At 42.3% G+C, this 14,281-nt stretch overlaps 1 protein-coding gene across 2 annotated transcripts in view; it reads left to right on the top strand.

The window, feature by feature from the left end:
* The window catches only part of PDE6D (phosphodiesterase 6D), a 70,051-nt gene extending 63,915 nt beyond the window's left edge, over positions 1-6,136 (top strand). For both annotated transcript variants that reach the window (XM_073589326.1, XM_073589325.1), the window contains exon 5: positions 625-6,136. In XM_073589326.1, the coding sequence (XP_073445427.1) occupies positions 625-706 (82 nt within the window). In that variant the 3' untranslated portion in view covers positions 707-6,136. The remainder of the gene's footprint in view (positions 1-624) is intronic.
* The last annotated feature ends 8,145 nt before the right edge of the window (positions 6,137-14,281 follow it).

The following is a 14,281-nucleotide window of genomic DNA, read 5'->3' as shown; positions in this document are numbered from 1 at the left end:
TTGGTTTACTAGCAGGAGTGGGTCCCCTTGAGGCAGCTGAAGAGGCAGCAATGAATATATTCGTGGAACTTATAGACCATGGAGAGAAATGTCTTACAGCAAAGCTACTTAAAGGGAATCTATCACCAGGTGTTTGCCATGTAATCTGAGAGCAGCATGATGCAGGGGCTGAGAGCCTAATTCAAATGATGTCACTTAAAAAATTGTGTGTTGCTGTTAATCAATAAAGTCAGTGTTTTATCAGCAGTTTAGCATCATAGGACTAGACATCTCATGTCTCCTCGTCCTTCTGCTCTGTGTATCCTCACCCCCATTGCTGATAAGCCGCTTTCTGCCTCTGCACACTGCAGACAGAAAGCTGTCAATCAGTGTGGTGGGCAGAGCTTAGCATTCTGAGCACTGTGAAATGTACAGCAGAGAAAGCAGTGATTGTATCAAAATGACAACATACAGACCAGCAAATGACACATGACTGGAATCAGGGTCTCAGCCCCTACATCATTACAGCTGCTGACGGATTCCTATAAAACCTTTACCTATTCTAATAGAGTACTGTTGTAAAAGTTGGGATTTTTACAAGTGTGTTGCAGTATTAGTTTAACAGTTTTTCTTTTTCCTTTACAGTGGCAACGTAATCATAGAAACCAAGTTCTTCGATGCTGAACTTCTTGTCAGTACCTCTAGAGTCAGGCTCTTCTACGTTTGAAAACGAAGGAGTTACAGGATTTTTTTTACCCTCCGTTCTATTTCTAATTTACATTTTATTCTCTTCTGGGGAAGAAAAAAAACATTTGTCGAGTGCTAAGGACTTGAATGCATTACGGGACTGTGCCGTGTTTCAGTACAGAGGGCACACCATGCAGCACGTTGCACATGACCCTGTCCTCACGTGGCGCAGAATCTGTTATACAGTTATTGTCACTGTCCGCTGCATCTTCCGGTACAACACTATTTAGTTTGTTCACAACAGACTCCTAACCCTCATGCTGTGTTTTCTCTACTTTTTGTCTAAGTTTACTGTTATCTGTTAAAATTATTTCTTCTCAGCAAGCAAATAGTTAGGCAGCGATTCAGGCACATGGAAATTCAGGGGTAGGTAACATATAGATGTATTATTTTCACCTCTAATCAGATTGCGGATTTCGATGGGAACGTCACCCCTCCCTTTGAAATTGGTGACATTTACAGTGAAATTTAGAAAGCTGCAGATATAAAATTCCACTCCACAATAATTGTTTGTGTGGAATAAGTCCATAGCACGTGGATAAGACTTTTAAACAATTAATCCACATATCCAATACAGTACCAGTAAAGTGCTCCGCAGCATGTTGATGTCACCTGCTTATTTTATTGTGGATTTTTTCCCATATACATGAATGGGGTTGCTTAAATCCACAGTAAAAACACAATACTGCAGTGTGTGCAGGTGTGACTACAGTTACCGCTTACAGCACTGTGAGTGGCGGGTTTAAGCACGCCCTGCACGTTTGACTGACAGCCAGCTCTGTACTGAAGTACTACAGAGCCTGCTGTCAGTCACGGCATAGTGAGCGATGACTGTAGCCGCAGTGGCACGCCTGCCTAACTGAAAGCCGGTAGCTCACAGGAGGAAAAAAGTACATTTTTTTTTCCTGGTGCCGTACTTTTAGTACTGCGGCCGTGCACCTTCATAACATTATTAACCTGAGATTAACCCAACATATGCAGGTTAATAGCATTATTTGACATGTCAGGTTCCCTTTTTAAATAATAAAAAATGCCACTCGCTCGCAGGAATGCCTGCCGTTGTAGACTTCCTTGCAGATACTTGTGAATTTACTGAATTGGAAGTAAAACTCACAATGTGTGAACATACCTACAATCAGCTACATTTCTGACCTGTGGAAACATAGCCTTAACGCTTTCTTGATTTTTACCATTGATGCAATATAATCTGAGACACTGTGGAGCATGTAGCTGAAAAAGTGACTACTGCGGAACTCGAAATGTTTCTAGAGCATTGACTTCCCCTACACCTGCACATGGTCTTACGGCTGCATGCACACATCCGTGAGTGTTCCCACCCGAGTGAAAGGGATCCTTCTTTTTTATCTCGGGTGTCGAGCCTGTTTCATATCACGCTTTTGTAACTTTTGAAAACTGCACTTTTTTTTTAAACTAATCTGTCGTAAAACTGATATGAACTGTAAAAAAAAAAAAAGGCAGATAGAAACAAAAACGGACACAAACGTCCTTCAAACTATCCACCATACATTTTTTCCTATTCTTGTTCCTAACGTTTACATACACCTTTTTAAAGTACAAACGGATATGACAAGTACACCAAAAACTGTGGGGTCTAACAGGCCTAATCCTTGTTGCATTTTTTTTTTCTCTCATCCTTTTTTTCTTTTTTCTCTGAGTAGACTCAACTATCTTAATATATTAACTCTTAGCAATGGATCAATTAAAATAGGATAAAACTTGGGTGGAACTTAGGATTACAAAGTATGCCTTCTGTGTTTTCATTCATTTTAGACAGATCCCCATTGACTTTTACCCACTAAATGGATGAGAATGCACTAACTCGCATAGATCTCACACTTGGATCCGTGATTTTAACTGACGTGTTAATACATCCATTCTATTCTATAGGACCAAGTGCTGTCCAAATAAAGAAATAAAAAAATCTGATCTCACTAGGACATGTCACATAGATGTGTAAATGCAGCCTAAGGGTATGTGCACACACTGCAGATTCACCTGCGGGTTTTTTCCTGCGGAACCGCAGGTAAAACCGCAGGTAAAGTGACCTGCGATTTTGCTGCGGTTTGGCCTGCGGTTTGACACCTGGACAATGGAATAGGTGGCAAACCGCAGCAGAATCCGCAGAAACAATTGACATGCTGCGGGAAAAAAACCTGCAGCTTTTCCGCAGGTAAAAAACCGCAGCGTGAGCACTGCGGTTTTTAAAACCCATAGGCTAACATGGTAAAGTACCATGTCTGCGGAAATGCTGCAGTTCTGCAGGGCCAAAACCGCAGCAAAACCGCAGCGTGTGCACATGGCCTAAGTCATCATGGTCTGGAAACAGTCCCTAATGCAGTGTTTATGGCCACTGATTGTAGCAATATGCATCAATATTATCTGGTTTAATCTTGGGCAATGTCTCAGATATTTACAGCTATATACAACATTGTTCATCATTACCCTTCCATTATTTTCCATTCTAAAAATATTACCCTTCACATTACAGTGTGCCATTTGTAATTGATCTTACTTTGATCTTTTGGTGGTTTTTCATTATTTTGTCAGAGAAAACTTTAGTTTACCCTAGTAGGCCCTGTGTCCGTACCATATATATATTGTACTCCCCGCTGAATTGTGTATTGTGCTTTAGATACCAAATTAGTCAACTAAGTTAAGATATAATGCTAGCAAATTCAATTTGCAATTAAAAGTAGACATTTTATAAGGGTTGTCCAGTATTTTGGGGCACTGAAGTAATTAAGCCGAATAACCCAGCAGTGGACGACCCCTCTAAGTTATTCTAGTTTTATTTATTTTAGATACATGCCCATCTTACCAGATATAAATGTCTATTAAACGCATAGGTCACGTAGGGGTTTATAAAGTTAAATGGTTTATCTAGGACGTTGCTTATTTTTTGCTTTGGAGCTAAGATCTTACAAGCCGTTAGTTGCTAACTACCTGACTGCTCTGTCCAGCGTCCATCTCTGCCAGCTCAGAGTGGTCACAGACTACTCCTGCCGGCAATTCTGCAGCTTCTGGTGGACGTCACATCATCACAGCAGCCCTTCCTCTTTCGGTTTGCTCTGTCGTGACTTCTCCGAGCCTGCAGAAATTGTCGTTGGGCAGGTAGTTAGGAACTATCTGCTGGTAAGTGTTTAGCCCCATTACCATAAATAAGCAACGTCCCAGATAACCTCTTTAATTATAACAAAGGCTGTTTAGACAAAGCTTTGTAGAACCCGTCCTAATTTAACAAGAGATTCTAATTTAGTTGGGCAAATTTTCAGCATTAAAATGGAGCTACTAGGGTCATTTACCATAAAAGCGCCTTAATTCTTTCAGTTTTGATCCCTCGAATACAAATTTCCAATGAGTTATGTAAAACAAAGGAAACAATTAAAAAAAGTTTGCATATTATTGGTCTGTACAGGAAAAATTGCCCAAACTACGTCCCTTAATTCCTGCTCTGCATTATTTTTCTAAAGCTGTACCTGTTAGACTTCCATTTGTGCCCGTCCACTGAATGTACTCTGCGCAAAACATTGATGCCGTGATTAAACCTAGGGTTTTGTACTCCAGTATTAGATTGTGGTGCAGGAATATGACATTCCTAATGCATTAAGAGTTAATGAATTAGGCCCTATTATTTATCAGAGGTATGCTCCCTGCCAGAAGTGGAGTAAGATTTCTGCCATAAGGAACGCCAACACTTTTAATGAATTTGTGGGTGTTGTAATGCCTCATTTGGCTCTTCCCAAGCTCTCCCCATTTTGGTAGAGCTGCCCAAAACTGACATAAAAATTTCAAAAGTGGTAAAAAAAATTTCAACCTCATGTTGCGAAATAGTTGAGCTACATTTGAAGGTGTTTTATGCCACAATTTCAGAGTCTTTCAGGTTGTTCTTTTATGTATAAATGCAGGAATAATCCATTAATATGGAGCAAAGATCTGAATGCAGCTCTTTGGAAGAGCAGAAGTCTGAGAGGTACCAGTTTAGGCAATAGCTGAAGTGCAGCCATTTTGTTGATTCCTATAGTGACATAATAAATTGCCCCGGTATGTTACTTGACCTTTGTACATCCATTTTACTAATTATGGAAATGGTCCGAGTTTCACTTTAAATTTGCATCCATTTGTTTAAAACACTGTGCACATTCCATTATGCGTGGATTGAAAATGGCAGTGTTTTTGGCTTATTTTGTGTTTTATAATAAACTTGTATAGGGTGGAATGGGCAGGAGCGTCTGCCCACCCAGGCATGGAAAAGTTAGCTTGTGATGTGGAGCAAATTTCCATTTTCTGGAGGCGTTATAAATGATGCTTTCTGGAGAGCATTAGTCAGTCACAATACCTTAGAGTACTAATTTATGGTCTGTGGAAATAAAATGACACAGTCTTTCTAAACAGGTGTTTTTTTCTAAAGTCCTGGGAAGCTTCATATTATTCAGGAGCCATACATCTGTAAAAGTCTGATTTTTTTTCTTTTTTTTTTTTTTCAACATACTTGGTCAATGTATCATTTTCCTGCTGCACTGTTTTAGCATCCAGGTCTTTCCATTGATCGTTGGACCAAACGTGGACACTCTATAAGGCATAATGCTGTCTAACCTTTATAAAGCGAGCAATGCTTTGTACACCTTGTGAACAGCTATAGAGCAAAATCACTAATATGCTTTGGTGGCTTTTCAGTAGATTAAAGGGAACCTGCCACCATGAACATGCCGTCCAATTTGCAGGCACCATGTTATAGAGCAGAAGGAGCGGAGCAAACTGATACATAGTTTTGTAAGTAAAGATTCAGTAAAACTTGTCTTTCCACCTTTTAAACCTCTGCTCTGGGATCTTTGGTCCAGTGGGTGGTCCTATCAGTGATTGACAGCTATCTCTTTATGCACATTTATACAATGGAAGCTTTAAGTCCCTGATGGACCACCCATTTGACCAAAAATCCTAGAAAGAGCAGAGGAAAAGCAAAATTATATGTCAATCTACTCGGCTCCCCCTCCTCTATAACATGGTGCCTGGAAATTGGATGGCATTTTCATGGTGACATGTTACCTTTAATGAATTTCTCATTTTAATAGTTGAACCTAAAAAGGATTAGTATATCTATATAGTAGGATAAAGGGATTTAATAAAGTTATCTGTTGGAGAAGTCTCTGTAAGCAACGTAAATCAGTTCTATTGTGCGTCATCATTACCGTATTTTGATTTGTGGTATACAGGTGGTTGTAGTCTGTCGCCCACTAGCCATTGCTGAAACACAAAAAATATACACACATTTATCAATATTATTGCAGGGCTAATTAATGGCTCTATACAAAAACTGTCTTCATAAGCAATATATGTGACATATTTATTAAAATGTCTATCAGCTCATGATAAATCCCTTTATTAATCATGACTTACAGGCTACTCTATGCTCGCACTGATCTTTCGCTTTACTTTTCAAAACTGAATTTCTGACTATAGTTTTTACTAAATATCTTGCATGGCTATGAATAATGAATCACTTCCCACTACAAAGACAAAATTCAAGGGTCTAGAGCTAAATTATATACTGTGTGTGTGTGTGTGTATATGTGTGTGTATATATATATATATATATATATATATATATATATACACAAACACGCAGGAGTGGAAATAGTTATTTGATTCACTGCTGATTTTGCAAGTTATCTGACATACAAAGAATAGAGGTCTGTAATTTTTGTTTGTAGGTACACTTCAACTGTGAGAGACAAAATTTAAAAAAAAAATCAACAAAATCATTGTATGATTTTTACAAAATTAATTTGCATTTTATTGCATGAAATAAGTTGTTGATACAATTGAAAAACAGAGCTTAATATTTGGTACAGAGACCTTTGTTTGCAATTGCAGATGGCAGCCGTTTCCTGTATTTCTTGACCAAGTTTGCACACACTGCAGCAGGGATTTTGGCCCACTCCTCCATACAGATCTTCTCCAGATCTTTCAGGTTTCGGGGCTGTTGCTGGGCAAAATTGAGTTTCAGCTCTGTCCAACGATTTTCTAATGGGTTCAGGACTGGAGACTGACTAGGCCACTCCAGGCCCTTGAAATGCTTCTAACGGAGCCACTCCTTAGTTGTCCTGGCTGTATGTTTCAGGTCATTATCATGCTGGAAGATCCAGCCACGACTCCTCTTCAATGCTCTTACTGAGGGAAGTGGGTTGGTGGCCAAAATCTTACAATACATGACCCCAAACATACTCTCTTCAATATGGTGCAGTCGTCCTGTCCCCTTTGCAGAAAAGCACCCCCAAAGTATGATGTTTCCACCAACCTACTTCACAGTTGGAATGGTGTTCTTGTGGTTGTACTCCTTCCTCCAAACATGACGAGTGGAGTTGATACCAAAAAGTTCTATTTTCCTATCGACACAATGGCACCCACTGAGAGAGGGGATCCGCCCACCATCAGGACAGGAACCTACAGGTTTTGTAAAGGGGGGCGGTCCCCCTCGCCTCATCCGTTGGGTTCCTGTACTGATGAGAACCTGCTGGAAGCAAGCAAGCTTACCGGGGTCCAAATCCTTCACGGTAAATGGCACGGTGAAGAACCTCATAAAGAGGGAGTGGGATAGGCAGGACAGCCGGGGGTTCCTGCCATCCTCCTCAAAACGCAAATACCCATTTGATGATGATCTGCTTACGGAATGGGTTAAAGTGCCCAAGGTTGATGCGGCAGTGGCCTCCTCGTCAAAAAGGTCAGCACTACCCTTTGAGGACGGAGGTCTTCTAAAGGATCCGTCTGATAGAAAAGCAGAGATGTTGCTGAAGCGTCGACCGGGGCATTCGAACCAGCCATTGTGAGTACCTGTACCGCCAGATCCATGATGGTCTGGCTGGACCAACTGGAGGATCAGATACGACCTAGGATGCCTAGGGACAAGCTGCTGTACTCACAGATCCGTGGAGGGGCAGCTAACCTAGAGGATGCTTCATCGGATTCATTACGATTAGCCTCTAGGTCTTCTGGTCTGTCAAATGCTGCCCGCCGAGCACTCTGGTTAAAGAGCTGAAAGGGGCATGCACACGCTAAAGCAAAATTATGTGCCATTCCATGTCGGGGTGAGTACTTGTTTGGCCCTGTGCTTGATGAAATCCTCACAAATGCAAGTGACAGGAAAAAAGGGTTCCCTAAACTGTTTACCCCAACTTTCATTAACACCTTTAGAAGTTGTCATCCTTCCAGAGGAAATATAGAGACCGAGATTGGGAACCGGCGGAACTGAAGCAAAAGGGTGCCTACTTCGGTGGGGCCTCATCTTCCAGACATAGGCGCAAGTATCGCTAGCCCTGATCTTCCGGTGAGCGGTAGATTGAAGTATTTTTATAATCAATGGGTCCGTATGACATCCAGCGCCTGGATCCTCGGTATAATATCATCCGGGTTGAAATTGGAGTTTCGGAGTATGCTTCCGGACTCCTTCCTGTTAACAACTTTTTCAGGAAATCCCCCAACCAGCAGCGGGCCCTGGAAATAGAGATTCTGCAGTTGATGGAGAAACGGGGCCTAGTTGAGGTCCCTAAGGACCAGGCAGGGAAGGGGTTTTATTCTCCTCTATTCCTGATTTCCAAGCCTGATGGTTCTTTCAGAACAGTTATTAATTAACGGAATCTAAATTCGTTCCTACAGCGTCATACCTTTAAAATGGAATCCATCAAGTCAGCAACCAAACTTATGAAAACTTATGAAAAAAGCCACAATATGGCCGAAACGTATTTTTTCACTGGCAGAATAAATCTTTGACATGATTTTTCACCTGGATGGGATGCTGCTCTCTTTTTATTGGACATTTGTGTTCACTTGGGTTTGTGAACTTGGAGCTTGCATCCTTAATACTCCTGCTGTGCTGTCGGCTGTCTTTTGCTGCAATCAAACTTATGTCTCCTAGGTGTTTTATGATGGTCCTGGACCTCAAAGAGGTCATCTGCCAATATACTGAGACCACCAGAAATATCTGAGTGGCGATACAGCTGGGCTATCAGGTTAGACATATTCAGTTCGCCGCTATGCCATTTGGTTTGTCCTTAGCACCACATGTGTTTACTAAGATGATTGCAGAAGTGATGGCCCATTTAAGGGACCAAGATATCTTGGTCATTCCATACTTAGATGATTTCCTTAGGTCAGCCGTCCATTGTAGTACCAAGCTGAACCATATAATATCCCTGCAGGGTCGGGGTTGGTTAGTCAATCTGGAGAAATAAAGACTAGTTCCCTCAACTTGTCAAAGATTCCTTAGCATCCTCCCGGATTCAGTGGCCCAACAGTGTTTTCTTCCAGAGGACAAAAAGTTAGGCATCATCTGCAAAGTCGGAAAAATAATAGACAATCCAGTTCTGTCTTTAAGAGATGCAATGTCCCTGCTGGGTTCTTTGACGTTTTGTATGCCGGCTGTACAGTGGGCCCAGTTTCACACCAGGACGCTGCAGAAAGGAGGCTGCGGCGTCACCTCGGAAGGAAATTGCGTGGGTCGGTCGCCACTGTCAGCAGTCTATCCTGGTGGCTAGACCCGCTACATCTGCCCAAAGTGGGTCCGTGGGGGATAAGACCCGACAGTATAGTCACAACAGATGCCAGTCCCTCAGGGTGGGGAGCTCACGTGGGAGACAGACTAGCCCAGGGGAAGTGGATGACCAGGGAGGCACAGGGCTCATCCAACCTGAAAGAACAGGGCAGTGAACAATGCGCTTATCGAGTTTCTAGCAACTCTGTGGGAATCCCATGTACGGATACACACTGACAACACTACAGTGGTAGCCTACTTGAATCATCAGGGGGGACAAGGTGACAATCACTGATGTCGACCGCATGCGATATACTCACCTTGGCCGAAAATCACACCCTTTCCCTGTTGGTACTTCACATCAGAGGGGAACAAAACGCTCAGGCGGACTATTTCAGTTGACACTCCTTACGCCAGGGGGAATGGTCACTAGACCGACAGGTTTTCAGGCAGATCGTACGCTTATGGGGCCTTCCGGTCATAGACCTTTTTGCCACGAGAAGCAGCAGGCAGGTGAGGAGGTTTGCGTCACTGCACGTGTCCGATCGGCCAGAGATAGTGGACTCACGTCAGGTCCAGTGGGATTATACTCTGGCCTATGCATTTCCTCTGATGTGTCTAATCCCGCTGGTCCTCAGGAATATCAGGGAGGAGGTGTGAGAGTGATTCTAATTGCTCCCTTTTGGCCCAAGAGGCCTTGGTTTTCCTCTCTATGGGGGCTTCTCTCTCAAGACCCATTCCGTCATCCATGGATGGAGTCTCCACTTGACGGTGTGGAATTTGAGAGGGATCTGCTGAGGCGTAGAGGGTTTTCAGAAGCTCTAGTCACCACCCTATTGAGTTGGAAAGTGGTCATCACAAATATTTATCATAAGACCAGGAGGAAGTTATTTGTTGTTTCACTTAGCTCCCCTGTTGGACCAGGTTCCAATTTCAGCGATTCTGGAATTCTTGGAGAAGGGCTGAGAGTTGGGGTTATCTGTCAATACCCTTAGAGTACAGATGTCGGCGCTGGGGGCACTGTACAACTGTAATGTAGCAGGTCGGTCAATAGGTTCATAAAAGCCTTTTGAACAAAGTGACCCAGTATGTACTGCTAGGTTGCCTCCATGGGATTTAAACCTTGTGGTAGACGCATTGACAGGTCCCCCTTTCGAACCATTAGATTCGGCTTCGGTCCTGATGGTTTACCAGGATAAGATAGTCTTGAAACCAGACTCGGTCTATTTACCAAAGGTTGCTTCTAAGGGTACCGTTACACTTAGCGATGCACCAGCAATCCCGACAGCGATATGGATCGCTGGTGCATCGCTAAGTAGTCTCTAGTGAGCTGCCACACAGGCAGTTCTCACCAGCGACATCGCAGGGGTCGGGGGTCGCTACTTACGTGTCAGACGCGGCGATCCAGACGTCCTCCGCCCGCCTCCACGCATCGCTCGTAGGCGCCACAGGAAGCCCAGCAGGAAGCGCCCGATGAGAAATGATCCAGGATGTTCTCGCGCGATCAGCGATGAGCAGCGGGGGAGCCGGTCGGAGGTAAGTATCACACAGCGATATCGCTAGCAATATCGCTATAACGTCACAAAATCGGTGATGTTACAGCGATATTGCTAGCGATATCGCTATGTGTAACGGGGGCTTAAGTTTCATAGAGCCAAGAGATCTATTTTCCACACTAAACGTTAAAAGAGCTGTACTAGAGTACTTAGAAAGGACTCTGGCTTGAAGGCAGAGTAGGGCACTATTTATCTTAAAGGGTCGAGGAAAGTCACAAAAAACACTCGCCCTGTGGATAAGAGATGTGATATGCCTAGCTTATTCAGCCAAAGGGGAATCTCCACCAGAGGAAGTGAGAGCTCACTTAGCGCGAGCCATGCATCCTCCTGGGCTGAAAAGGCGGACATCTCCATTGATTTGATAGGCGGCAACGTGGTCTTCACCTTTTATTGAAACTACCGTCTTGATCTGTCATCCACCTCCAGTCTAGACTTCGGGCAATCAGTACTTAGTGCTGTGGTCCCTCATAGGTGACAGTCTCTGAAAGTCTCTCAGTGGGTGCTGTTGTGGCAATAGGAAAACCGGATATTACGTACCGGTAAGAGGATTTTACGGAGCCCACGACAGCACCCGCACATTTCACCCCCGTAGTTGCTCACTTGGTTTCCTACACTCTGAGGGAAAGTGTGTTCAATTTTCACTCTATAGAGGTGAAGGCAGTTTGTAGTGTAAATAAGATAATTATTGTGTACTAATCTGATGGGCAGTTCCACTCATACTCTGAAACACAACCTGTAGGTTCCTGTCCTGATGGTGGGTGGATCCCCTCTCTAAGTGAGTCCTGTCGTGGACTCCGTAAAATCTTATTATCGGTGCATAATATCCAGTTTTGGTCTCATCTGACCACATGACCTTCTCCCATGTCTCTTCTGGATCATCCAGATGGTCATTGGTGAACTTCAAACGGGTCTGGACATCTGCGGGCTTGAGCAGGGGGACCTTGCATGCCCTGCTGGATTTTAATCTCATTAAGCTGTTTGCCTATTATCCTGTAACCCATCCCAGCCTTGTGCAGGAGTACAATTTTGTCCCTGGTGTCCTTAGACAGCTCTTTGGTTTTGTCCATGGTGGAAAGGTTAGAGTGTGATTGTGTGGACAGGTGTCTTTTATAAAGGTAACAAGTTCAAACAGGTGCAATTAATACAGGTAATGAGTGCAGAGTAGGAGGGCTTCTTAAAGAAAAATTAACAGGTCTGTGTGAACTAGAGTTCTTGCTGATTTGGAGGTAAGCAAATACTTGTTTCATTCAATAAAATGCAAATTAATTATGTAAAAATCATACAATGTGATTTTCTTTATTTTCTTAAGATACTTTCTCACAGTTGAAGAGTACCTGTGATAATTAAAACCTATCCATTCCTTGTAGGAGGGAAAACTGTACATAAAGCAGACCTATCACCAAATTTTATGTTGAACTGTTTTGTTTGTTTTTATTGTTTATTTTTTATCTGGATGTGTTTTTCGAGTCCAGGATGGATGATCACAGAACTTAAGCACTTGTTAAAAAGCAATAAATAAATGTATATTAAACGGAAAGAGCGGGGAATAGCTAAAGAAGAATATAATGCTGTTTGCAGGGAATGAAGGGCAAGCATTAGAGCTAAAGCCAGTAATGAAGGGAGATCTAAACCCTTAAAAAAAGAATTGTGGGGGTATGTCAAAAGCAAAAGAAAAGTCAAAGATGTTATAGCATTTTTACAGGATGAAAAGGGTGAAGTGGTCAAAAATGATGTTGAGAAGGCCAAGCGTTTAAATTCCTATATATTTTTTTTTTTATCTGTGATCTTAATGGTGCCATCGAAGGAATAAAAGAATCCACACCATCAATAAACAGAGAGCTGGTGAGGGAACACTTAGCTAATTTAAATGAATTTAAATCTACTGGTCCAGATGAATTACATCCTTGGGTAATGAAAGAGTTAGCAGACCAAATTGTAGAACCACTAGCCAGAATCTTTGAAAAATCTTGGAGAACAGTAGAAGTCCCAGAAGATTGGAAAAGGTCAAATATTGTCCCTATCTTCAAAAAAGGAAAGAAGATATAGCCAGGAAATTTCAGGCCAGTGAGCTTAACTTCTATACCAGGAACAAATTAATTACCTGTATGTAAGTACAGTACTTGGACAACAATACAGTAATTAATCAGAGCCAGCATTATCAAACAAGTTAAGCCAGACTAATCTAATTTCTCTCTGTGATGGAACCACTGTATGGGTGGATCAGGGAAATGCTGTAGATATAGTATATTTTAACTTCAGCAAAGCATTTGATAAAGTATCTCTTACTATCCTTATTGAAAAATGACCAAGTATGTGATTGACAAGGCTACGGTTAGGTGGATTCATAACTGGATCAGTGATCGTACTCAGAGTGGTTCTGGCTCAGTGATCGTGCTCAAAAGAGTGGTAATGGTTGGACATTCAATTGGAATAGTGTTTCAAGTGGGGTACCACAATGCTCTGTCCTGGCCCCAGTTTTCAACATTTTTCTAAATGATCTACAGTAGGGAAAAGTATTTAGTCAGTCACCACTTGTGCAAATTCTCCCACTTAAAAAGATGAGAGAGGCCGGTAATTGACATCATAGGTAGACCACAAATATGAGAGACAAAATGAGAAAACAAATCCAGAAAATCATACTTTGCACTGACAAGAGCTAATAGCTCGAAACACCGTGTCTGCAAATTGAGATTGTGATTTGGCTTTTATCCTAAGTCATATTACAAGACTCGTTAAAGGGTTGATTGTGACTTGTAGGATCGCTACTACCAATAGGTGGCGATATAGAGTTCAAGTCCTCTTTTTCTCTGAAGAGGCTATTTGCATATTATTTTCCCTGAGGAGCATTGCATGGCGAATAAGCCTCCTTACCTTGACAAGCCAGAGCTGGCATGTCACTCTCCACAAAAAGGAAGGCTAAGAGGAGACTTAATAGTTGTCTAAAAATGTCTGAAGGGCTGTCACAGTTGGAGAGGGATCATCCATTCTCATTTTCACATGGAAACCCGAGAATCAATGGAATGAAACTGAAAGGGAAAAGATACAGATTAGAGATTTGAATAAACTTTTTGACAGGGTGATCAATGAGTGGAACAGGCTGCCATGAGAGTTGGTGAGTTCTCATTCAATGGAAGTCTTCAGAGGCTGGCAAGACATCTGTCTGAGATGGTTTAGTGGATGCTGCACTGCATTGAGCAGGGGGTTGGACACGACCCTTTAGGTACCTTCTAACTTTAACATTCTATAATCTAGCCTTTCCTTTCCGGAGATATTGGCAATAAAAATATTTGGCTCTTAAAGATTTAACATCCACTTGGGCTTAAAAAAAATTATCAGATATTTTTCACTGGGAGTGTGCAGTTCTTCTCCCTGTATGAGTTGCCCAATCATAAGCATGTAGTAGCACTCAAAGGAAAGAATATACCACCATCATAGTTTATAACTGTTTTTTCAG

Source organism: Dendrobates tinctorius, unplaced genomic scaffold (assembly GCF_039654945.1).
Source record: "Dendrobates tinctorius isolate UK_male_01 unplaced genomic scaffold, ASM3965494v1 ptg000107l, whole genome shotgun sequence".
In the NCBI taxonomy this organism is placed as follows: domain Eukaryota; kingdom Metazoa; phylum Chordata; class Amphibia; order Anura; family Dendrobatidae; genus Dendrobates; species Dendrobates tinctorius.
The sequence above is the reverse complement of the archived record's forward strand: the minus strand, read 5'-3'. Positions and strand labels throughout refer to the sequence as shown.